The sequence below is a fragment of the Protopterus annectens genome, chromosome 5.part0 (genome assembly GCF_019279795.1).
Source record: "Protopterus annectens isolate FY-2018-M chromosome 5.part0, PAN1.0, whole genome shotgun sequence".
NCBI classification, from domain to species: domain Eukaryota; kingdom Metazoa; phylum Chordata; order Ceratodontiformes; family Protopteridae; genus Protopterus; species Protopterus annectens.
In genome coordinates, this window is record NC_056735.1 from 60,691,718 (window position 1) to 60,718,637 (window position 26,920).

Sequence of the window (26,920 nt, forward strand, 5' to 3'; positions counted from 1 at the left end):
TAACATTATTTTTGAATATGTAATCAGCAGTACATTCTCAGGAGAAAATATTTCCACAACTTACAGAGAATATTCTTTCTTGAAATCTTCACTGTGTCAAAAGATGGAAAATGTAGTTGTATAAGTAAACTTAGAACAGTAAATGTTAGAATGGTCACTGCTGCAGTAGCCTTAACTCTGTGGGTTATATTCTGTATAGGATTTGACAGCCAGCCAGCTTCCAAAGCTTCAGGATACCGGTCACATGCCCAAACTGTACCGGTAGCTGCATGGACAGAGTAATGACGTTACAGCAGAAGCTGGTAAGAATGACACAGAGTTTGCTCTACAGTATCAATAAAACAGTTGCAGTGCATAATATTGCCCTGGATTAGCGCATACAGGAGCGGCCTTAGGTCAACTGGTGCCCTAGGCAAAAAGGCACCATGGTGCCCCCACCACATCACCTGCTGCCCCCATCCTGGCCTACCTACACCAGATAAATACTGGAAAAGTGCCCCTAGTAGAGTGGCACCCTAGGCAGCCGCCTAGTTGGCCTATGCCCTAAGGCCGGCTATGAGCACATAACACACATTTACAAATATTTTAAACGGAGGACTGGTCAGATGTAATATGAGGAAACAGTTTTTAAAGAAAGGATTGTGAATCCACTGAATACTGTAATAAAGAATCACAAGACCAGCAAAATTCAGGATGATTTGGAACAGATATGAGGCCATTCTGATGGTGGCAGAACATTTTAAGAAGTTTAACTAAGGACTGGAAACTTTCCACTAACCAAAATCATGGGTAAACCTATATATTTTTCTGTCCTTCTATCTGTCTTTCCTGTCTTTTTTTCTTTCCCTTCTTTTCTTTTTTAAATGGTAGCTGGGCTGGTTTATGCACTCTTTTTTCAGCTGTGACTTAGGCAGCAGACATAGCAAAATGCAGTACAGCTAAATATTTTAAAAACAAAAATATGTGGGACACCGTACAAAGGTTAATGCATTAAATACATTAGACAAATACATGTTAGTACACTCCAAGGGTGACATGCTAACAACATACAGCAACAGGACACATTTATGGCAGAAAGAATAGTTGTGTACACTTACCATAAATGTAGATGTTCAAGTGTATTCACTGTTGCAGTCATCACACTTGGGTTATCCTGCCAGGAGTAGCCTTTGGTCGGCCTGAATACCAGAGGCTTAGTATTTCTCCGTCTGTTGTTGTCACTCCATGACTGACATCAGGTCGTCAGTGGTATAAAATCAGGCAGTCGACACCATTACATCAGTTTTTCTTGCCCCAACTGTCAGGAGCCCCCAAATAGGGAGCTAGGTTATGGTGGAAGAACACCACCAGTAGAATGTAAATACCAAAAATTCCCTATAAGGAGATAGGAAGAGAGAGAGAGGGGGGGGGGGAGAGACAAGGGGGGATGGAGGGTGGGAAACCAGGACTGCAACAGTGAATACACTTGAACATCTACATTTATGGTAAGTGTACACAACTGTACTATGTTCTTTGTGTTTCACTGTTGCAGTCATCACACTTGGGTTGATTCCCAAAGCTGAAGAAAGGGGTGGAGGCAGTCAGAAAGACTGGGGGCTGGCTAGGATGCCCTGCAAGAGTGCGGTGGCAAAGCCTGCCCTGGATTTGGAGAAGATAAGCAGGTGGTAATGCTTGGTGAAAGTATGAACAGAAGTCTATGTTGCAGCCTCTGGGATATCCCTGGTGGGAACCCCTCTGAGAAAAGCTGCAGAGGTGGAGGATGCCCTGGTGGAATGCATCCTGACCCCCTTTGGGGGCAGTTTCCTGTGCTGTTTGTAGCAGAAATTGATGCAGTGTGCTATCCATTTGGAGATTGTTTGTTTGGATATGGCCTTGCCCTCTGCCCCTGCAAGGAAGCTGACTAGCAATTGGTCTGTTTTTCTAAAAGATTTAGTCCTAATCAGATAGAATCTGAGCAGTCTGTGCACATCTGGAGAGTGCAGAATCCTTTCCCGCTTGTTTTGTGGGTTAGGGAAAAAGGTGGGCAAATGAATGGATTGGTTGGGAGCCATACTGGACACCACTTTAGGCATGAAGGAAGGGTTAGTCCTGAGGGAGACCCTGTCAGCATGGAAAATAATGAAGGGCTGTACAGCCATGAGTGCTTGTAGCTCTGAAACTCTTCTAGCTGAAGTGATGGCCAGAAGCAAGGCTGTTTTCCAAGAAAGGAATTTTAACTCTGCTGAAGCTGCAGACTCAAAGGGGGGTAGGGTGAACTTTTCCAACACAAAGTTAAGGTCCCTAGTTGGGGTAGGAGCTCTTCTGGGTGGTCTTAAGTTGTTAGCCCCTCTTAGGAACTGTTTGATGAGCGGGTGTGAGAAGAGAGGCGGCTCCGTGCTGTAATGAGCAGAGATAGAGGCATGAATTTTAATAGAAGAGAAAGATAGACCCCCTGTGTAGTAGGTCTGCTAGGTAATCCAGGATAAGAGGTAAGGAGGGCTGTGCTCTTTCGGCTCCCTTAGCCTGGATCCAAGTGCAAAACCTTTTCCACTTGTCAGCATAGGATTTTCTAGTGCTGGGGCGTCTGGCCTCACACTTGTTTGCTTAGGCTGGCAGCTTGAGGAAAGGTCAGGGAATAAGCCAGGCTGCCATTTTGAGGGTCTGCAATTGGGAATGCATGAATTCTCCATTCTTCTGGGTCAGGAGTGTTGGGATCTGAGGTAGGTGCCATGGTGGCAGAGGTAACAGGATGGGCAGCAGTGGGTACCAGTGCTGGCATTGCCATTCTGGGGCAGTCAAGATTGCCCTTGGTTTTTCCTCCCTTATTTTGAGCAGTACTCTTGAAATGAGTAGTAGAGGGAGAAATGCATAGATAGAGAGGTTTACCCATTGGAAGGATAGAGCATCCACTTTGCAGGCCTTGCTGTGAGGTTCCCTGGTGTAGAATTTGCTGAGCTGATGATTGGAGTGGGAGGCAAAGAGGTCCACCTTCGGGTTGCCCGATTTCTGGGTTACAAGGGTGAAGGTTCTGTGGTCTAGCTGCCACTCATGTGGGTCTAGCAGGTTCCTGCTTAAGTTGTCTGCCAGAGAGTTTAGGGAACCTGGCAGGAATTGTGCTAGCAGGTGTATTTGCATGGCTGAGGCTGTGTGCCAAAGGGTCATGGTGAGCCTGCAGAGAGAATAAGAGTGAGTCCCTCCCTGCTTGTTGATATACCTCATCACTGTGGTGTTGTCTGTTTTGGTCAGCAGAGACCCCTGGGAGAGTAGGGGTCTGAAAGCTGTCAGGGCATGCTGAACAGCTAGCATCTCTTTTTGGTTGATATGCAGATGTATTTGATTTGGGCTCCAATGGCCTTGAATGCACCTGCTGTCCAGTTGTGCACCCCAGGCATAGTCTGATGCATCTGTGGTGAGGGTCTGGGCAGCGTGGGGTTGGGAGAATAAAGTTCCTTGTGGTTGCATGCTGCAGCCCACCAAAGAAAATCTTTCCTTGGACAGGGTATCATTAGTATGATAGTTTCCAGGTCTTGAAAGTGTCAACACCAAAGGCTTTTTAGGTACCATTGTAGTTTCCTGATATGCAGTCTAGCATATGGAATGAGTAGAATGCAGGAGGCCATGAACCCCACAGCTTGCAGAATTTTCCTTTCGGATAACTGGGTTCTGGTGGCTAGTTGAGAGAAGTAGCCTGTCAGGTAGGCTTGTTTTTCTGGAGTAAGGAATGCCATCTGGGATGCTGTGTCCAGGCTTGCTCCCAGTAATACAATTGTTTGTGTGGGGACTAGTTTTGATTTCTTTTCTCTGATAGTATACCTCAGGGAGGTCAGTAGATCCTTTACAAAGGTCAGGTGCTGTAACAGCTTTTCCTGATTGTCTGCCTGAATCAGGCAATCGTCTTAAGTAGGGGTAAATTTGAATATTTCTTTGTCTGCAAAAAACAATGGCTGGAGCCAGGCATTTTGTGAAAACTCGGAGCAGTGGATAAGCCAAAGGGAAGCGCAGAGAACTGAAAGTGCAAAGAACCTGCACTGAAACATAGATGTTTCCTGCAAGATTCCCTAATCTGGATGTGTAGGTAGGCCTCTTTTAGGTCTAGGGTGGCTAACCAAGCATCCTTGTAAAGCATAGGAAGAAGCTTCTGGAGGGTGAACATTTTGAATTTTGGTATCACCAGAAAGGTGTTTACAATGGATAGATCGAGGATTGGGCGCCAGGTGCCCTCTTTTCTGAGTACCAGGAAGAGTCTGGAATATAAACCTTGGCCTTGCTGGACTGCAGGAACATGCTGTATTGCCTTGATGGAGAGCAGGGAAAGGACTTGCTTTTTGCCCTCTGCCCACTGGTTTGGAGGAAGATCTGGGAATCCTTTTGGGGTTGGTAGAGTGTGGAAATAAAATTTGTATCCCTGGGACACTATGTTGAGGACCCATCAGTCGTTGGTAATAGAGGCCCAGTTGTTTGCATGGAAGGAGAGTTTTCCTCCTAGGGGCACAAGCAGTGGTGGAGGTGTAAAGTCATTGTGAGTTCTTACCATAAGGGGGTGGCTTAGCACTCCTTATATTTGAAGAGGTGGAACTCCATTGCTTAGATCTCTGCATTCCCTTGGACTGCTGTCTGGGGGGGGTCTGCTTCCAGTGGGCCTGGGCTGGGGTGGCCTGGAGGGGGCCGGAAAGGACCAGTGCTTGTAGGGGCAATGCTTACTGAACCTCGGAGGCTGGACCTGTAAAAAGTATTTAACTGTCTGCATAGATTTAGCTTTTTCTTTCATCTTTTCTAAGACCTCTTCTGCCTTGGTGCCAAACAAATTGTCTTTGTTCAGTGGTGCGTCCAATAATTTTAATTTGACATGGTCTGGCAAGGTCTGTTCCTTAAGCCAAGCATACCTTCTAAGGACAGAACCAATGACTGCTGCCCTGCAAGATGCTTCTAAGGCATCAAAGCCACATTGCAAGGTGTGCTTAGTAATTTGGCTTGCAGAATGCATAAGCTCTTGTAATACTTTATTTTCTGCACAAGCAGGAAAAGAAGATATTTTTTGTTTGAGGTGTTCCACAGTCTTTCATCTTTTTCCGGTTAGGGGTTGCCACAGTGGAACTCCGGTCCGCTAATGATTGACAGTAGATTTTTACGTACTGGCTTGCCGGGCCTAACGCACAACCTTCAATGAAGGAACGCCCATTCACGCAAGTCGCCACACAGAAGACGCTCTAACTGAAAATCGAATGGGCAACGTCTAACTGTGAGGTGACAACGCTACTGCAGCACCACCACTGCAGTTACCTGAGGTGTTCCATGGTATGCTGCTGATATTTCAGAATGTGGAACTGACAATTTAGTGCTCTAATAGCAAGAGTTGCAGAGGTGTATACTTTTTTACCCCATTTGTCTAAAGCTCGGGAATCCCTGTCTGATGGGTTGGGATTCTTAGCTGAGGTTGCTTTAATTCCTTTAGGTCCTTGGAAGATGACCTCTGGGTCAGCAGTAGGGTTTTTGAAAAGCAATTTGTGAGAGTCAGGGACTGTGTAGTACCTGTCAGATTTCCTGGGAGCAGGAGGAAGGGTGTCAGGAGTCAAACTGGATTCCATAAAAACATCATCCACAACATCCAGGACAGGAGGAATTGCTAAAGGTCTGTGCTGTGGTAAATTTAAGAATTCCCTGAGTCTCTTTTTTGACTGAGGATAGTCCTGACATTTCCATTGGAAATGCTCCCTTAAAGTTTGTAGGGAGATTGACCTCTGGGTCAGCAGTAGGGTTTTTGAAAAGGAATTTGTGAGAGTCAGGGACTCTGTAGTACATGTCAGATTTCCTGGGAGCAGGAGGAAGGGTGTCAGGAGTCAAACTGGATTCCATAAAAACATCATCCACAACATCCAGGACAGGAGGAATGGCTAAAGGTCTGTGCTGTGATAAATCGAAGAATTCCTTGAGTCTCTTTTTTGACTGAGGATAGTCCTGACATTCCCATTGGAAATGCTCCCATAAAGTATGTAGGGTTTCACCAAATGAAAAATCCTCAGGAGGAGAGGCAGAAGGAAAGCATTCCACTGCATCAGAATCCTCATAAGCAGAGAGGGGTTGCATGTCTTCATATTCAGAAACCTCAGAGTCATTGGGCTTCTGTTCAGGTAAAACTAGTGGGGACAAGTCTCTCTTTCTTTTGGAAGGGTTAGCCTGGCTTTTTCTAATAAGCATAATAAGGTCTTCCGCCATTTTAAGCATTTGAGATTGAGGCATGGAAGCAGGTGCCTGAGCTTGGGGTCATCAGTTTTTTTAGGCATAGTTCGTATCCTGTGCCTTAGAAACATGGTAGTTTTAGAAAGAACTGAAGACGTGAAAGAAGTTGTCGGTTTGTGTTGGGTACCGGTAGTGCTAAGAACTTCCTCAGAAGCCGGTGCTTGCTCAGCTGCTTTGGACCCATCCAAGGTAGAGACATCGCAGGATCCTTAGTCGAAGAAGAATCTCGCAGCATACCAGACTCCGAAGAGATCTCGGTAGCAGCCTGCGAATCCACAGAAGTAGGCATCAGGGGCTGCAAAAGCGCCTCACTGAGGACTGGTGAACTGACGACTAGCTTAATAGAAGTGTCGTTAGCAATTTTGGACCTGTGCAGTCTGTCTCTGTCTTTATCCTTACGTTTTTTTGGAAGATCGGTAGTCGGATGGCTTACCGAAGCCATATTGGAATAGGAGGACTGAGAGCGAAAATATCTATCTACATTAAGGGCCCAACAACATATAGTTCTGGCGTTGAACAAAGCACAAAAGCCACAGTGAGGGACGTCATGGTCTGGGCCTAAACAGGTGACACAGTAAGAATGTAAGTCTCAGTGTGGTATTTGCATTCCACAGGCAAGACAATTGTTAACTTTTTCTGACATCGGTTAGAGCAAGAAAAAAGGATCCCAAATGGGGTACTTAGCTTTAGAAGACTTCAACTTCAATTCAGAAACGAAAACTCAGCGGCCGACCGGCACTCGTGTGAACCGCTTCTGCTTCGGGCTCCTCGGCAAGAAAGACTGATGTAATGGCGTCGGCTGCCTGATTTTATACCCCCGACGACCTGATATCAGTCGTGGAGCAACAGCAACCGACGCAGAAATACTTAGCCTCTAGTATTCAAGCCAACTGAGGGCTACCCACGGCAGGATAACCCAAGTGTGATGACTGCAACAGTGAAACACATAGAACATCATACAGTGGAAGACCAAAGCTGCCTTATATGACAAAGGATTCTGCTTCTAAGATAGCATTGTTTAGGTAAGCGAGTAAATGGCCAGCATGCTTCTCACGACAGTGCAGATAAAAAGTCATGTGAGATGAATCTTGTCAGTGTTATGTGAGATGAAAATCTTAAGGACAGTTCAAATAACTAGTCTCTTTAACTGCTCTCCAAAGCCACAGAAATCAAAAAGGATTGGAAAATGGTGATATACTCCTGCAGAAAAATACACCAGAAAATAAGGTAAGGTCAGTCACTGTTAAAGGTAAGGTAAAACAAATATTTGTAAGTATCTATCTTTTAGTAGGTGTTAATGACAAAAATAGCTCAACAATAATCTGAGTTTTTGTCCATCTTTTTTCTAACCTTCAGTCCATGTTTTCTGTTTTATGTATCAGTTTGGCAGGTGTTTGTTTGTGTGCATTTATGCAAGTATGTATACAGTCCGGGTACTCATGAGCATATCTGTGTATTTCAGTTATGAAATGTATGAACGACCAGCATCAGTGGAACCGTAAATGTGGCTGTGTACCAGATGTAGGCAGTAGCATTAATTGTTTCAATAATTTTTACCTGATATCTGGCATTTACTTCTGTTTTCTAGAGCATAGATTAAGTTATATATTAGCTGCATTTGTTTGCATAAAAATTTGCAATTTATAGGCAGTGCCTTGAAAAATCACTGTGGTCCTTTGGTTTAGTACATCTTATCACTTCTGTCATATAACTTTACCACACGTTCTTGCATCAGACTGTATCTTTTAAAATATGACCCATCATACTTGAAGGTGATTTTAGTAAAAAGTTGAAACCTTTAACTTGAAAAGAATGCAGCTTCATCTCAGCATGATTAACTTATTCAAGATACATGATGAAAATCCTTGAACTTAAATATTCTTTGTCATACCAGATGATATTTCAAGGTATGTTCCTGTAAAATAATTTTCTCCATAGATTGTATGTGATAAAAAGAAAGTTTTCTGATGTATATTGCACATGCACACATCATTCACGAGAGTGTCACATGTTCATTCTGTTGGTGCAGTCTGTAGCAGGAAACTAAAACAATTAAATGTTTCCTTATCAAGGATTTGTATGTTTGTGTGTATCTGTACACGCATGTATGTACATGTGTCGATGTGTGTTTGTGTATTTATATATATTTATATTAATATTTGACTCCAGATATCAGGTACATGGTGCAGATAAATATCTGTTTAGTTACACAGCTGGCATGTAACCAGCATTTATCTACACTCTCTGTGCATTTTATTTACATTCAATACATCATCAAAGCTACTACAATTCCCCTAAACCCTTCATTTTTGCTATGTTTGGTAAAAAGTACAATTTATTTACTGCACGCACATAGAATTATCCCTTTTAAACAATCCCTTAACCTCAAATCTACAATTAGTTTAAGATGATAGATTAAATAAAAATTAAAATGAAACATGAACCACGTTCCCCCCAAAGCACACACACACACATACTCAAAACATACATACACATACGCACACACAGACTCATACATATATACAGATAAACACACTAGCACACCTAAAGCAATCTCCCTAAACCCATATATTTAACTATTTTAGAACTGCTGATTAAAATTTAAAAAAAAAACTGAAACACAGACCACATTTCCTATTTATTACAATGTAAAAAAACAGAAAAATTTTATCTGTAAAAACAGAGTGTCATCCCAAGGTCACCAAAATCCATGTATCACAATCTCCGTAAACCCAAACTCCAACCTACTATTGATTTTTTTTAAACATTAAAAAAGTGAAAACATGGGCCATTTTTCCTTTTCACTTTTATATAAAACAAGTTCATACTGCAGACACAAAAAACACATGTGCAACAACCCAAAACAGCACTACACACTTAAACATCCTGTAAATGAAGTGTGTTCTCATTTGAAAAAAAAAATTAAAGAAACTAATAACCATGCTATCCAATGAGAAATCATTATTAGTGGTAAAACAGACCTAATTCTGTCTGTCTCTGCTTTAACCACTTAATCCCCGGATGCTTGAAACCCAGGAACTTGCAGCTAAGGCTTTAAGCAGCTGTTTTCCCATATGCCCAATTGGCCGAGTAGCTGCTTGAACTCAAAAAAGGGATACAGCTGTCACAATGGTTAGATGCAGTCAAGGTGTCATCACAGAGGTAGTAAGTGGGGAAGGGAAATGGGAGTTAAAGAGGGGAATTTTAGGTTTAATGAGTGTTCAGGAGTTAGCACAACAATAGGATTAGGGAGCTATCAGGAGGTTAAGGTTAGGGAATGGAGGGGGATTTTTGGTTTAGAGAGCGATCGGGAGTTAGCACACCAATAGGATTAGGGAGCTATCAGGAAGTTAAGGTTAGGGAATGGAGGGGGATTTTTGGTTTAGTGAGCGATCGGGAGTTAGCACACCGATAGGATTAGGGAGCTATCAGGAGGTTAAGGTTAGGGAATGGAGGGGGATTTTTGGTTTAGTGAGCGATCGGGAGTTAGCACACCGATAGGATTAGGGAGCTATCAGGAGGTTATGGTTAAGGAATGGAGGGGATTTTAGGTGTAGTTAGTGACTGGGAGATGTTTTTAGGGTTAAGGTCAGGGGTTTGGGGTGATAATTAGCTTAGTGGTAGTGCACAGGAATGTGGGTGATAGAAGTTAGGGCACTTCCCAGCACGAGTGAATGGCAGCATGAAAGTGTTTTGCAAGCTAATGGTATGCAAGCACTTGTAGTAAACCCATTGTAACTATGTGAACTAACTGAAAACAAAATAACATAAGTAAATTTTGAAAGTAAAAATGCAATTTTAAACCTCACTAAACTACTACAGTTTTATTTTAAATAAACTGTCACTTCAAAGATGACAAATGTACCTCGAGAACTGTAGGATAAAACCATAGATAGTTCATAATTTTTTTTTCCAAACTACCTAAATCCCTTTTCCGTAGAAACGTAAGCTGTTAATGTTGCCATTGAAGCTGATGTGAAGTTATATGTAACACATATAAGCTTTTGCTACCAGTTGCTGTCTTGTTAAGCATTACTCATTTTGAATTAATGAGAAATGTTAGATGTCCTGAGGGAGATATTGAGAATCATTTTTACTGGGAAGGTTATCGTAGTGAATAGTAGGAATATGTGAAGTAAGATGGTTGAAAAATGTAGTTAATAGTTAAAGCCTTAAAGATAGTTTTTTTAACAATAATTAATCCTTAATGAAAATAGCTGCAAGGCAATAAAAAATACTGAATAATTAGTAAAGATACTCTGGATGTGAATAGCATTGTAATGGCAGTTAAATTTAATCATAGGCAAGTTATGTAAAGTAAAGCAAAATACATAGTTATGATAAAAACATAACTAGTAATCAGCATATTCCTTGGTTAATGAACTGTATCAGCATTTTTAATTTCACTAGTTATTAATGTCTTTATTGTTTTATCTTATTATTTTGAAGATTTTGGAATGTGTTGGTGGAATTATGTGTAAATAAGAACAATATAAGAACATGTGCTAAATTATAATAACATGAAAATAGCATTTTGCTCTAAAAGTTGCTGTTAATTATTATTTCTTTATAGTTCAAGTAACACATATGAATACATATTCATACTTATCTTTTGCAGTTGTGTTCGGACATTTGTTTTTATTTTTAGGTTCACTAAGAGTAACGGTTAATATATACACTAGCAAATCAACGTGTGAGAAGAATATGCACATTTTAATTAGTGCATGTGTAGTTTCTATTAAATATTAGCGAATAAAAAGTAAACATGTCTGCAGTTGAATGATTATATTGCAAGAGACGTGTATTAAGTACGATAACATTTAAGTAACTAGCAATACTTAGTGTGTTAGTCTTGTATTTTTTTTTTTTTTTTGGTAATGACAGAAAAATTAGGAGTAAATACTTGCAAGAGGTACTTGCAGTTTTTAAGTGTCTCAGTGTGGAGTGGTGCGCTAATTAATCGGGAGTTTTCAGTGCACTAGAAGGAAGAATCAGGGCAGTGCACATGGGCTGGGTGAGTGAGAGTGCAGTGTGGGAACTGGAAGAGTGGTTTGTATGGGTGTGGCAATGGGAATGGCCGGAGGTGCTGTTGCAAAGGAGAATGGTTTCTGGCACTGTAAATGAAGTGGATGGACTAGCTGAGTCTATCAGAAGAAAGCGCTACAAGTCCCTTAGTTGTTTTTCATGGAATATGTCAAACACTAGCACTCTGTGTCCTGTTTGAAATTCAGTGTAATGGGCAAGTAGTTGTTTTCTCAGTCCTTCCATTTGCCCCGGCCGTAAGGGAACATGTTCTCCGGTCCTGAAAGTTGTATATTCAGTGGTTTCATACTGCCTGTAGCATCTATTCCACATCTAAATGTCTGGTGTTGGTGTTAATTTGTTTAAGGTCCTCTGCCACTGCTGTTTTTTTGTCTTATAATGCTGAGTACTGTTAATGTCTTTTGGTACTGCATCAGTTTCCTCCATCAGTTTACAAGTTCCTTCTGCTCAGTGACAAGATGCTTTTGCCTTTTTCTCTCCATTGTATTGTTGTTGTTTTGTAAGGGACAGAAGAATTTGTGTAGTTTTAAGCCACAAGTCTGCAGTGTATGTTTTGACTGTGCTAAAGAATGCAGTACAATCCTTATATGATATCACTGCAGTGAATCAAAAGCCGTTATTTTTTTTTGTTAGTTTATGTCAACAAGTTCAAATTTATTAGATATTCTATGTATATGCAAAGCAATGAAGCTGCAATATTTGAGTAGTGTATAAACTACTATTTTTTCACAGAATACTCCTATGGTATTAAGGGTCTGTATTATATCATTGCATGCTTACAAAAGCGAATGATGATTAATCGACTCCATGTAAGAGAAAGCTTACAATGTCAAAACCTCAGAACAGTGATTTTTTTTTTCCAAGGGGAAAAAAATCGCTGTTCCAAAAAAAAAAAAAAAAAATTACATAATAATATGTGCCCCCTACTTAAATATACCAATTCTGAGATCGCACTACAGTGCTGAAAACGGCAAGGTAATGGAAGCAGCCAAGCAAATTCTTACCCAGGGAAGGAATTCACTTAAAAGCTGCTTCACTATTTTGCCTTTTTGTTCTTTTACTTTCGATCAAGCTGCATTCGACAAAATGCATCTGCGATCACGTAATAGTAACCCGGTATTTACAAGTGTACTTTGTCTGATTAAAACCATACATTATGTAAAAATAAGTGAAATGCTGGCATTATATTCCTTCTCGACCCTGTAGCAAAAATTAACTATATATTATTCTTAGTCCATGTAAAAAAAGCAGGCTGTGCAAATGCTAAAATGTTTAATCACAATAATAACAAATAATAACAAAACTTTTGGATGAAATCCTTCAGGGTGTTGGGAAAAAAGTTAAAAGTTCAAGCCTTCTTACATAATGCATTTAAACCAATTACAAGACACAGCCTATCGAATGGTAAAACGCTTCAAATTAAACAGAATTTTAGGGTAGCATTCCTGGTGAAATCTCCGACCAGATATCTATTCTATCCCAAAAATTAGGGAATGGAGGGGGATTTTTGGTTTAGTGAGCGATCGGGAGTTAGCACAACAATAGGATTAGGGAGCTATCAGGAGGTTAAGGTTAGGGAATGGAGGGGGATTTTAGGTGTAGTTAGTGACTGGGAGATGATTTAGGGTTAAGGTCAGGGGTTTGGGGTGATAATTAGCTTACTGGTAGTGCACAGGAATGTGGGTGATAGAAGTTAGGGCACTTCCCAGCACGAGTGAATGGCAGCATGAAAGTGTTTTGCAAGCTAATGGTATGCAAGCACTTGTAGTAAACCCATTGTAACTATGTGAACTAACTGAAAACAAAATAACATAAGTAAATTTTGAAAGTAAAAATGCAATTTTAAACCTCACTAAACTACTACAGTTTTATTTTAAATAAACCGTCACTTCAGAGATGACAAATGTACCTCGAGAACTGTAGGATAAAACCATAGATAGTTCATAATTTTTTTTTTCAAACTACCTAAATCCCTTTTCCGTAGAAACGTAAGCTGTTAATGTTGCCATTGAAGCTGATGTGAAGTTATATGTAACACATATAAGCTTTTGCTACCAGTTGCTGTCTTGTTAAGCATTACTCATTTTGAATTAATGAGAAATGTTAGATGTCCTGAGGAAGATATTGAGAATCATTTTTACTGGGAAGGTTATCGTAGTGAATAGTAGGAATATGTGAAGTAAGATGGTTGAAAAATGTAGTTAATAGTTAAAGCCTTAAAGACAGTTCTTTAACAATAATTAATCCTTAATGAAAATAGCTGCAAGGCAATAAAAAATACTGAATAATTAGTAAAGATACTCTGGATGTGAATAGCATTGTAATGGCAGTTAAATTTAATCATAGGCAAGTTATGTAAAGTAAAGCAAAATACATAGTTATGATAAAAACATAACTAGTAATCAGCATATTCCTTGGTTAATGAACTGTATCAGCATTTTTAATTTCACTAGTTATTAATGTCTTTATTGTTTTATCTTATTATTTTGAAGATTTTGGAATGTGTTGGTGGAATTATGTGTAAATAAGAACAATATAAGAACATGTGCTAAATTATAATAACATGAAAATAGCATTTTGCTCTAAAAGTTGCTGTTAATTATTATTTCTTTATAGTTCAAGTAACACATATGAATACATATTCATACTTATCTTTTGCAGTTGTGTTCGGACATTTGTTTTTATTTTTAGGTTCATTAAGAGTAACGGTTAATATATACACTAGCAAATCAATGTGTGAGAAGAATATGCACATTTTAATTAGTGCATGTGTAGTTTCTATTAAATATTAGCGAATAAAAAGTAAACATGTCTGCAGTTGAATGATTATATTGCAAGAGACGTGTATTAAGTACGATAACATTTAAGTAACTAGCAATACTTAGTGTGTTAGTCTTGCATTTTTTTTTTTTTTTTTTGGTAATGACAGAAAAATTAGGAGTAAATACTTGCAAGAGGTACTTGCAGTTTTTAAGTGTCTCAGTGTGGAGTGGTGCGCTAATTAATCGGGAGTTTGCAGTGCACTAGAAGGAAGAATCAGGGCAGTGCACATGGGCTGGGTGAGTGAGAGTGCAGTGTGGGAACTGGAAGAGTGGTTTGTATGGGTGTGGCAATGGGCATGGCCGGAGGTGCTGTTGCAAAGGAGAATGGTTTCTGGCACTGCAAATGAAGTGGATGGACTGGCTGAGTCTATCAGAAGAAAGCGCTACAAGTCCCTTAGTTGTTTTTCATGGAATATGTCAAACACTAGCACTCTGTGTCCTGTTTGAAATTCAGTGTAATGGGCAAGTAGTTGTTTTCTCAGTCCTTCCATTTGCCCCGGCCGTAAGGGAACATGTTCTCCGGTCCTGAAAGTTGTATATTCAGTGGTTTGCGACTGCCTGTAGCATCTATTCCACATCTAAATGTCTGGTGTTGGTGTTAATTTGTTTAAGGTCCTCTGCCACTGCTGTTTTTTTGTCTTATAATGCTGAGTACTGTTAATGTCTTTTGGTACTGCATCAGTTTCCTCCATCAGTTTACAAGTTCCTTCTGCTCAGTGACAAGATGCTTTTGCCTTTTTCTCTCCATTGTATTGTTGTTGTTTTGTAAGGGACAGAAGAATTTGTGTAGTTTTAAGCCACAAGTCTGCAGTGTATGTTTTGACTGTGCTAAAGAATGCAGTACAATCCTTATATGATATCACTGCAGTGAATCAAAAGACGTCATCATTTTTTTTTGTTAGTTTATGTCAACAAGTTCACATTTATTAGATATTCTATGTATATGCAAAGCAATGAAGCTGCAATATTTGAGTAGTGTATAAACTACTATTTTTTCACAGAATACTCCTATGGTATTAAGGGTCTGTATTATATCATTGCATGCTTACAAAAGCGAATGATGATTAATCGACTCCATGTAAGAGAAAGCTTACAATGTCAAAACCTCAGAACAGTGATTTTTTTTTCCAAGGGGAAAAAAATCGCTGTTCCAAAAAAAAAAAAAAAAAAATTACATAATATGTGCCCCCTACTTAAATATACCAATTCCGAGATCGCACTACAGTGCCGAAAACGGCAAAGTAATGGAAGCAGCCAAGCAAATTCTTACCCAGGGAAGGAATTCACTTAAAAGCTGCTTCACTATTTTGCCTTTTTGTTCTTTTACTTTCGATCAAGCTGCATTCGACAAAATGCATCTGCGATCACGTAATAGTAACCCGGTATTTACAAGTGTACTTTGTCTGATTAAAACCATACATTATGTAAAAAACAAGTGGAAATGCTGGCATTATATTCCTTCTGCGACCCTGTAGCAAAAATTAACTATATATTATTCTTAGTCCATGTAAAAAAAGCAGGCTGTGCAAATGCTAAAATGTTTAATCACAATAATAACAAATAATAACAAAACTTTTGGATGAAATCCTTCAGGGGTGTTAAAAAAAAGTTAAAAGTTCAAGCCTTCTTAAATAATGCATTTAAACCAATTACAAGACACAGCCTATCGAATGGTAAAAACAGAACAATTAACCAATTAAAAAACTTAAAGAAACACAATCTATCTAAGACAGAATTGCTTGAGTTTACAAGCGGTAGCATTGGTTCCTGGTGTAACATCTGCCTGTAACCTAATTATTGATTCATTTTCTTCCAGTTCTAATTATCACCACCCCTCAAACTGTTATGCAGTACTTCAATATCTAAATGTAAAACCATGATCCAAATTATTAACTATGTGTTTTGCCAAGGCATTAGTCATAATGCTTCTACGAATATCTAAGTGATGTTCAATAATTTTATCTTTTCAGGCATCTAGAAGACTTGCCTACATAAAAACTTGAACGACTTTTACATGTAGCTAAATAAATAACATAAGAGATATTGCATAGTGCAAAGCATTTAAAATTATGTGGTCTACCTGTTGTAGGACGTATAAAAGTGGCATCAGTGCACATACCAGTACAACACGAACAGTTAAAACAAGGAAACATTCCATATCTATTGGAAATCTTATTAGAGGGAACAATTTTCATGTCTTTGTAGCACAATCGACTTTTCAAGTTGGAACTATTTCTATATGCAAACTGAGAGCCATCTCCTAAAACGTCTTTGAGTTCTGGCATAGCATTCAGAATGCACCACTTATTAGTTATTACATATTTTACAGCTTCAGTACATCTATTGTATGTTGTTAAATATCGTAGTTTAGACTTCTCGACTGCATTAGAATGTTCATTCATCATTTCATCAAAATTACTATTCACAGAAAAATAAGGTCTAGTACTAATTTCTCTTACTTATTACTTCTTCTCTCAAATAAGTCATTAGAAGCCTTAACTTTTTCTTGGCTGTTAGAATCACCAACAACCAGGATATCTGAGAATGTATTGCTTTTTGATGGACTTAATGCCTTATTCTATATTAATAAGGCATTACACAATTTATTTGGGATAAAATGACAGCTCTGAAAATACAGGCAGTGTGCACTCTGTTTAAATTACTGCATTACCTGCAGAATACAACTGTCAAACAACCATTCCTATAGGATCATGGGAACTGCAATGCAGTTTAGTCATGGGACTATTTTCATCTTGCCAACATCCAACATCATGGTGTTCCTCCTGCTTCAAATAAGGTGAAACATTTCAGTCCCAGGATAACTTTGTGGGTGTCCATCCAATCATAAAGCTGCTTCTGAAGGATGAGGGCACGATACTATGTTTGTCATGTTAGGAGAATTTATTCCAGAGAAGAAGTTGACATTGGGTAATGCATCTATGCCTCCATCATATTTTGTTTATATGTTTGTGGAAGTTTAACACCAGGATTCAGGAAGCCATTTTTTTCTGTCCAGGAACAGTGTAGGAGCTCCTGCATGGAAAATGGCCACCGAGCAATTCAGGAAAGTGCCATTTTCACGTGCACGAGCGGTCCTACAATGTTCTAGCACGGAAAACAGGCAAATATGCAAATCACCTCATTTGCTGGTGAAAACCATGCAAATGAAGTGATTTTGGAATTCACCAAGCTACCAGGTCTCCGTGCTAGAACAGTGTCAGTGCAGAAATGTATTCAGAAAATAACTGAGTACATTTCTGCAACTGACAAAATGGAAGCATGACAGCTCATGAAAAAGCATGTATTATGTACATTAGACATGCCAATGGCCACTGGCATTAAAAAGTGATTATTATGAAAATTAAACTTTTTTTTTGCCGATCTCTGCCATTTAAGCATAGGGCAGGGGCACGCAAACATGATTGTGCAAAAAATAAAAAGAAAAGACAATTTTAAGTTAATTCTGCATTTTGCTATTATAGTCAATGGCATGCAAAATGTAAACAATACCAGGAAGCACTGGTTGTCAAGGGGAAAGGGTCCATTTTAGTGCAGTAACTAACGACCTACACACTGTGGTATGCAAATGAAGGGAGTTATACTGAATCACATATTTCTTCAGTGTCAGCTTGTACCTAACCGTGTAGGTGCAGCAATACAACAGTGCAAGTCTAAGAGCTGGATGACTTCATAAGGGGGTGTATCATGCTTGCTGTAAGCTCATTGGAACTCTGTGGCCCATGTTTGCCCTCAGCTAAGCACAGCTAAGGAAGGGTGTGTGTCAGATGAGCCTGAGTAGTGTGTACATAGTCTAAACAGGTATGTGTGCCACGTTTTTAAACAAAAAAAAAAAAAAAAAAAGAAAAGAAAAAAAAGAGGAAATGGCAGCACTCTTTACATTTTAGCACTGGGCATGCATGGTGTGCCTTAGGGCTTAAATAGGGAGGAACTGGAAAGGGGAAACAGCAGTAGGAAGGCAGTCAAGGAGAACTAGCATAACTGGCAAGTGGAATGTATCAGAATAAACCAGTTAGACATGCAGTAGTCCAGCTCACTACTATAAACTATGCAAACACCCTACAGACTGTTTTTTTTTTTTGCCACAAACTATACACCACCGGTGTACACAGATGGGGGAGTTTTAACTGGCAAAACTAAAAATGTTAGAGGCTGCTGCTTTACTTAGGTTTATAGTTAGGTACTAGGCTATCAGCCCAGCCAAAAAAGTACCCTGGCTTTTGCCACCCAAGAAAATTATTTTCCTGCGCCATTGTTGAGCAGAGCCATAAAAGTGATCCCTGGGGTGAAGTTCTTATTTGCCATCCAATCATCAAGATTTTTCTTGAAGAGGACTAATGAGGAGCTTTGTTTGATGTAGATAGGTAGTTTATTCCAGAGTATGGGAAGTCTCTGGGACAGGAATCTATTCCTCCAGCATGTTCTGTTTATTATGGTGACAAGGTTTAGGTCCCTAGAGCTTGTAGCTCAGAGGGATTGGGATTTCATTAAGTGGAGCATGTCCAACAGCTCTGGGTTTGACATAGATTTGTATGTTAGGCAGAGATCATCTCTGAGTAGGTGATATGGGATGGAGTAAAGATGGAGTTTTTTGAGACGGTCTGTGTAGGACATCTGTTTGAGGTGGGTAATCCTCTTTGTGAGGTATTTCTGCGGCCTTTCCAATTGTTGTAGATGTCTTGTGAGGTACATACCAAAAGGGCGTTGTACTCTATAATGGGTCTAATGAGTGATGAGTAGAGGGGAACAATGACCTCTTTTTTTCTGCATGAGAAACCTTTTGTGATGATGTGCGCCACGTAGAAGAATTTCCTGACTACTATGGCGATGTGATTATCAAAGGAGGGACTACTGTCCACCTGTGTCCCAAGGTCTCTTATCACACTTTCGGTGTTAAGTATACTACCGCCTATGTTGTGGTTCATGGGTACAGAGTTTTTACCAAAGGGGATGACAATGCACTTTTTGGCATTGTGCTTGAAGCCATGGCTTTGACACCAGGCATCTGTCTCAGTGAGGCCCTTTTGTAGGATGTCCACATCGTTAGGAGTTTTGATTATGGCTCCTAGTTTGCAGTCATCTGTGAACTTCGTTAGCCAAAGACCTTCTGTGTTAGCCTGTACTTCAGAGAAGTAGATACCAAACAGGAGAGGACCCAGGACTGAACCCTGTGGTACTCCACTTGTCTGAAGTCAGATTTGGAGTCTGCTACTTTCACAGTGTTGGTTTCTGTCAGTGAGCCAGTTGGCAACCCATCTTGTGACATAGGGATTTATACCCAGTTTAGTGAGTTTATCTATAATTCCAGAGTGGGGGATGGTGTCAAGCCTTGGCAAGATCTAGATAGGCTGTGTGAACCACCTTACCCTCGTCTACGGCTTTGGTGACTGCTTCAAGGAAGTCTATCGGGTTTAGGAGACATGATCTGCCTTTTACAAACCCGAACTGGGTGGGGTCCAAAGTTTGGAGATTACCAATATCTTTGTTTATAAGTTCCATGATGATATGTTCCATGGCCTTGCAGACCAGGCTCATCAGGCTAATGGGGCAGTAGTTCCCAAGGTCCGTGGTGGCTCCCCCTTTGTGGAGTGGTATAACCATCGCTGTGTGCCATTCAGTGGGCACAAAGCCTGAGGTGAGGCTATGATTGAACATGGTACTTAGGTGGGGTGCCAGTTCATTCTGTAGTTCATGTAGAATGCAGCCTGGGATGTTGTCTGGTCCCATGGATGCTTTGTTCTTGACTTTGGAGAGTGTGTTTTTTACCTGTGCAGCCATGATTACAGGAACTTTGCATTCTTCCAGTATAGAGATGGGCCCTTTAGGGGGTGAGAGGGGGGTAAAGTTAGCACTGAACCTATCGGCCAGGATGTTGGCAATATCATTTGGGTCTGTATATTTAGTGCCATTGTGCTGTAACTCAGAGCAGATCTGACTGTTGCCATTGAGATTCTTGACATAGCTATAGAATTCTTTGTGGTTGTCTTTAGAATGAGTGGCAATTTTGGTTTCGTAACTAGCTTTGGAGGATTTTATGATGGATCGCAGCTTCTTACTGAGGCTGACCAGGGAGCTCCTCCACTCATGGGATTTTACTCTCATTTGCAACAGTTTCTTCCTTCTGTTGTACAGTTTGTTTATGGCAGGGGACCACCAGATTGGCTTCCTTTTTTTTGGAGGATAGTGTCTTGGTTCTTTTTCAGATAACACGATCCATACACTTGTGTAAGTGCTTATAAAGTGCAATTGTGTAGGATTCAGTAGTTGTAACTGTATTGTCCATCTGCATGGGTGTCATGAAGTTCACCACTTTTGTCTTAAGAAGCATGAAGTTGGCTTTGGAGAATTTTTTACCATGGTTTCCTTAATGGGGGGGTGGGGGCAGGATGTGAATATCTAGGGTGATTAGCTTATGGTGGGATCGGACCAATGAGGCATTGACTTCAGTTGTGGAAAACCGGTCACTCATGTTGGTAATGGCTAGATCTAGGATATTGTTGCCTCTGGTGGGGGTGTGGATAAGTTGATCCAGGGCATTGGAGTTTATGAATTCCAGAAAGCGTTGAGTGAAGGAGTTGGTACATAAGTAGTTTTCCCAGTTAATGGTGGGGTAGTTGAAATAGCCCATTATTAGGGTGTTTGGTTGAACCCTAATATTTTCCAGTACATCAAGAAAAGAGGAGTGGGAATCCTGGGGCATGGTGGGGGATCTGTAGTAAACTACAATTTGGATTGCAGTTTTGCCCAGAGTTAGTTGCACTTGGATAACCTCGGCTGCATTATGCTGAGCAACTAGCCTGGAGGTGTGGATATCCTTAATGAATATGGACACACCTCCACCTTTGGTGTTCCGGTCCAGGTTGCATGGCCGAAAAGTGTGGTATGTGTTATAGCCTGGTAGTGCAGGGGTGCTCTCTGGAGCCTTGAACCAGGTCTCAGTCACTGCACAGATATCGATGTTCTCCATGTTAAGGAGTGCCTCAAGTGAGTGAATTTTGAGATTTGGACTTCTAGCATTGAGTAGCATCACCCTCAGTTTTTGCTTGCCTGTTCCTGTTATGGTGGTGAATTTGTCATTTGAACCTTGCCGAAAAAAGCATCGTTATGTGCTAGAGGCTGAGGGTGGTGAGAAGGAGAATGCTGACAATTGACTCACAGTGAGGAGGAGGAGAAGAGTGTACATACCCAGGGTAACCTACCAGGGCCTACATGAGCTGGAGATATTGGAACGCTATAGGGTGGACAGGGACATTCTACAGCAAATCATTGAGCTGCGCCGGCCACACGCCTCACACACAGAACTAATAGAGGGGAACCCATCCTAGTGGATACCAAGGTACGTCTAGGCTTAAGAATACTAGCCACAGGTACCTTCCAAAGACCAACTGGAGATACCATGGGGGTCTCACAGGCATCAGCATCCAGGGTTTTCCAACAGTTCCTGGATGCCATGACACCACATGCCAATGAGCACATATATTTCCCCACCACCCATAAAGTGTTTATCAGAAGTATGCATCTCTTCCACCATATAGTAGAATACCCTGAGGTAGTTGGTGCTATAGACTGTACGCACATCCACATCAAAGCACCACCCAGTGAGCAGGGTAGGGCCTACATAAACCACAAGAGCTTACACTCCCATCAACTGCCAGGTCATGTGCAATGCCCAGGGCATTATCATGAATGTGTGTGCTAGCAGCCCTGGAAGCTGTCACAGCTCTCACATCTGGCATTGCTCACAGCTGTATCAGGTGTTTGCCAGGGGGCCATCCCATATGGCCATCTAGTGGGGGATGCTGGCTATGCACTGGAGCCATGGCTGATGACTCCCATCAGAAATGCACACACACCCAAACAAGAACACCATAATAAGGCACACACACAAACCTGGATCATTGTAGAGCATGTGTTTGGGATGCTCAAGTCACGGTTCCACTGCTTTGACATATCCGGTGGAGCCTTGCAGTACTCTCCAGCTACATGTACACAAATGTTCATAGTATGTGCCATGCTACACAATATGATCCTGTGGAAACAACTGCAGCAGGAACAGCATGGAGCAAGGCCACACAGCCCCCCCACCATTGCCAAGGCCAGCACAGGCACAGAGGGACTCGAAGGACGAACATCCTAAGCCTGCCCGTGTAGGCAGAAGGAGGTGTGCCCAGTATGCCAATGTCTTGGCAAAGAGGCAACACATAGCACACACACTGACACTGTAGGGACCCAGGGACTGTTACCTCTCTCCATCTCGCACATACAGTAAAAGGGATGCCAAACATAACACTCCCTGTGCTTTACCATGTATATGGAATGTACTACGTGCATCTGACATAGTCAGCCCTCCAGCACCATCCTCAGTACTGGCCCAGAAACAAGGTACATCTTCCTGTCAATTACTGAATGGAGTAGTATGTTCTCATACTTGTATGTATGATATGTATGCAGGCATGCAAGGGAATTGGGTGGCTGAATGGGATATTAGCAGGCAGCTGACAGCTATTTGGGACAGCAGGAAATTCATAAATACTGATGTCAACATACTAGGCAGCACTACACAAAGTGACAACTCCCACCGCAGTACATGTGATGGCCCAAATAACTGTGGATGTCAATAGGTTACACGCATGGATGTCAAGGGTCACATACCCACCACCAGCCTCACCCAGCAGGACAGGTGTAGATGACCATAAAGAAATACCATGCTAAGGCCCCCAAGTGATGGCAGTGTTGAACACCAGACTTACACAGACATACTACAACAGGTCTGGCAGTTGCATTTTAGTTCTGAAGGGTAAGAAGTCTGAAACAAAAATTTATGCCATTAATATCTAACATGTGTACTCTACTAATATGCCTCCTTTCTGCATGATAGGTCACAATACAATATGAAATGGAAGCCAACAGAGTAACTGAAATACCGGTACAGTCATTAAAGTCTTCAGGGGTGCACCCCCCCCCACAATTCCATGTAGAATTGCAATAACATGTAAGTTTGAGGAGTAATATCACATGAACACAGATTGCCAGAGCTGTCCCAGTCTTCATTGTATGTGTACAATATACAGGGATAGTACCAGTAAGAGTGAAAGGGAAGGGTCTACAACAAGGTAGTGAGACCAGCTATGTTATATGGGTTGGAGACAGTGGCATTGACAAAAAGACAGGAGTCAGAGCTGGACGTGGCAGAGTTAAAGATGTTAAGATTTGCACTGGGTGTAATAAGGGTGGACAGGATTAGGAATAAGTATATTAGAGGGTCAGCCCAGGTTGGAAGGCTTGGAGACAAAGCCAGAGAGGCAATATTACATTGATTTGGACATGTGCTAAGGAGGGATGCAGAGTATATTGGAAAATAGATGCTAAGGATGAAGCTGCCAGGTAACAGGAAAAGAGGAAGGCCTAAGATAAGGTTTATGGATGTGGTGAGAGAGGGCATGCAGGTGGTTGGTGTGACAGAGCAAGATGCAGAGGACAGGAAGAAATGGAAACAGATCCGCTGTGGCAACCCCTAATGGGACCAGCTGAAAGAAGAAGTGAGATAAGTTTGTTGTGTGTGTAATATTGCCTGGAAGTGGTCATCATGTGGGCCTGGATGGTTGTCTCAGTGGCCTAGGTACAGTACAAGTAGACGAAAGGGCCATGTTCCAATAACTGCAGTGCCAACCACACTGCTTCTCAGCTACACCCATGTCAGCAGTTGTACATACTCACTGTCCAGATGTCAATATCTGTCACCATTGGAAAGCTGGACACGCCATGAATTGGGGCCAATACATAGAAACAGTACAGAGGTGGAAGTAACCTACACAGTGTGCATATAAAATAACTGTCAACTGCACACAACTTTGGAATTATACATAGAGGTTAGCATCACATTAGTTGTCCCTCTACTATGCAATACTGGTAGTCTGGTAAATCACTGGCAGACTACAAAAGTCACAGTTATAAAGTGATGACAGGCTGCCCATGTCCACACACAAGCCAACATAAGGGGAATGTCCCAGGTATATCTGCGAATCAAGTGCAAGTAGCTTTCATATCACACATGCACCCAGCTTACTCCACCGTCAGCCACAGGTTTATCACAGGTCATAGCCTTGCTGTAGGGAATGAGTACAGCATGAACCCATCGCTGTATGGGAATACATACATGATGCTGCATGCTGAATAGGTGTCCAATGCAGGTTTATCCCTAGGTGTAAGCAGCATCCTAACCACATACAGACCCGTGGATCAGTATGAACAGGAAGGATTGACAGGAACACCTTAACCCCTCATCACTGTCACCTCAGGGTAATCCACTGGCTTGCAGCCTGGGAACATATGATTGACAGAATGCACTGGCCTGCTACAGATGGCCTGCAGCACTTTCAAATGGCCTACAGTCTTCTGACAAAGGCCCATGCCTCACCCATAATACCAATGTACAGAATGTCAGGGGGTCCTAACTAACAACCTAACACAATAAACAGAAAACAAATGCAAGGCCATCTTGACAAATGCCAGTAGCATGCCTCCCCATGTCCTATTGCAAGGACTGTGGACCAGGCCATAAATACTACTGGGATAAAGGCCCAACTATAGGGATACCGTTTAGATATTGCTTACATAATGTTAGGAAGAGGAGAGAATAATGGGGGGGGTGTAGAAGCATGGATGTCATGGAGTGTGTGAAGTTTGAAACTCTAATGTCCACCCATATTACCCCCTGACCTCAAACCCATGAATGAATAGCCACAAAACTGCTTGTAAACCACAATGTGATGGTAAACTGACCAGATATGAATCCTGCCTCTGGTTAACCTGGGTGTATCCGTACAGCTGAGAGGTGTGGCCCCAGCAGGATATAGCCATTCCGTTAAGTTGAGAAAAGCACAAGAAGGGGATCCCCAGCCAGCATACTAACAAGGTGCTGGACCATTTACACAGAACTAGCAGTCTATTGTATGTAGGTTGGGAGGGTGGCCTAATGGTTAAGGTGTTTGCCTCAGAAACACAAGGTCCAGGGTTTGAGTCTCACAAGGGATAACTGGCTAGGCTTAAAATGGCTCACAAGGGCAGTTAGCTTAGTACTAATCTATGAACCTATGTAGCTACCCTTCACAATGGCAGGAGTGTGCCAGAATGTGTAGTCTATATGCCTCAGAATATTGGTCTCAGCTTCATTCATCTTGTATTTCCCTGGTAAATAACTGTGAGCAAAGAATGATATCTGTCAGTAGTTGACAAGATACATCACAGTGTAAAACAGTACATATGTCAGAAAATCTATGCTACTACCAACCATGTTACACAGGCAGCACAGACAGAAATAGTTACAGTATCCCCCATATGTTATGCCCATTGTGTCTCCATGTTGACAACCTATCTACAGATGTCCTGTAAAAACAGTTTGCTAGGTATAGCTGTAGCACACAAAATCCTGAACTGGAGTCCAACCCTCCCTGGAATGAATGCACACACTCACTGTAGAGGGTCATACTGAACATGCTCCTACACTTACAGAAATGAAGCCCATGTCTGACAACACAGTGGACTACAGATAAGTTATTCGCAGATCTCTGTTCACACACACCAAATTGTACACCATTGATACTTCACACACACACACACACACACACACACACACACACACACACTGGATAGGAATACTCACACATATCTAAGGCCAACATAATATAATATGTCAAACATACACGCACAGAGACATGGGGAAGAGAGAGTGACAGCGACAGAGAGAATCCCATTATGAGAACTTTCCCATGCAGTACACATCCCATTGGCCTATATCACATGATGTGCTGATGTCATTCACTGTAGAAATTTCTTTGCTTAGCTCTCAGCCCTATAGTCTAAGTGGTGCTCGTGATAAATGTGTAACACTACAGTACAAATAAGTATCCATGTAGCAGTTGTAATCTCAGTCCTGTCAAATGTAAAGTTTTGTGTGTGTCTGTGTGTGTGTGTGTGTGTGTGTGTGTGTGTTTCTAGATGAATGTGGTTGAGGCCATTCACACTCACTACACTTCCCTTACCCCGCCTTTAACACTACTGCTGATGTCACTCACCTTCAAAGATACCTTTTGACAGCTTTCCAACTTATAAGCTTTATGGCGCTTGTGATAATTGCGTACTACTATAGTGAAGCAAACTAGTTACGCAGGAGTTCTAATCCTGGTCCTGGCAACTGTGAAAATGTGTGTGCTTGTGTGAGAGAGTGTGAGTGTGTCTTTGTAGAGACCTGATTTTGTGGCCATTCATACTCACTACACTTTCCTTACCCCACCTTTAACACTGCTGCTGTCACTCACCTTAGAGGTATGTTTGGACACTGTTCTACCTATAAGCTCTGTGGCATGTGTGATAAATGTGGAACAATGTAGTAGCAATAACTACATATGTAGGGGCTTGAATCTCATTCTAAACAAGTGTTTGTGTGTGTACATATATCTACATATATGTGTCTGTACCTTAAAGATTTTGGCCCCATTTACACCCAGTACACTTTTCAGTGCCCGTCTTTAGCAGTCCTGCATATATACTTCACCTTAGAAGTACCTGTTGTCAACCCAAAACCATGTAAGGTCAGTGGTGCATATGGTAAATGTGTAACATAAAGGTCTGAAAACATAGATAGAGGTTGAACCTCACTCCTGGCAAATATAAATGTGTGTGTTGGTTAAAATATTTTGTGAAATCTATCACCAACTACATCACCCAATGCAAGTATTTATAAATGCTGGAGATGTTCCTCACCTTAGAAGTACCTTTGGTCAGCATCCATCCTATAAGCTCTGTGGCGCATGCAATAAATG

The 26,920-nt window shown here is 41.3% G+C and overlaps 1 protein-coding gene across 4 annotated transcripts in view; it reads left to right on the top strand.

The window, feature by feature from the left end:
• LOC122802489 (OX-2 membrane glycoprotein-like) overlaps positions 1 to 26,920 on the top strand; it is a 1,536,731-nt gene that overhangs the window by 1,409,175 nt on the left and 100,636 nt on the right. For 3 of the 4 annotated variants that reach the window (XM_044072134.1, XM_044072133.1, XM_044072135.1), the window contains exon 8: positions 7,377 to 7,443. The exons of the other annotated variant lie outside the window; for it this stretch is intronic. In XM_044072134.1, the coding sequence (XP_043928069.1) occupies positions 7,377 to 7,443 (67 nt within the window). The remainder of the gene's footprint in view (positions 1 to 7,376; positions 7,444 to 26,920) is intronic. 4 annotated transcript variants of the gene reach the window in all.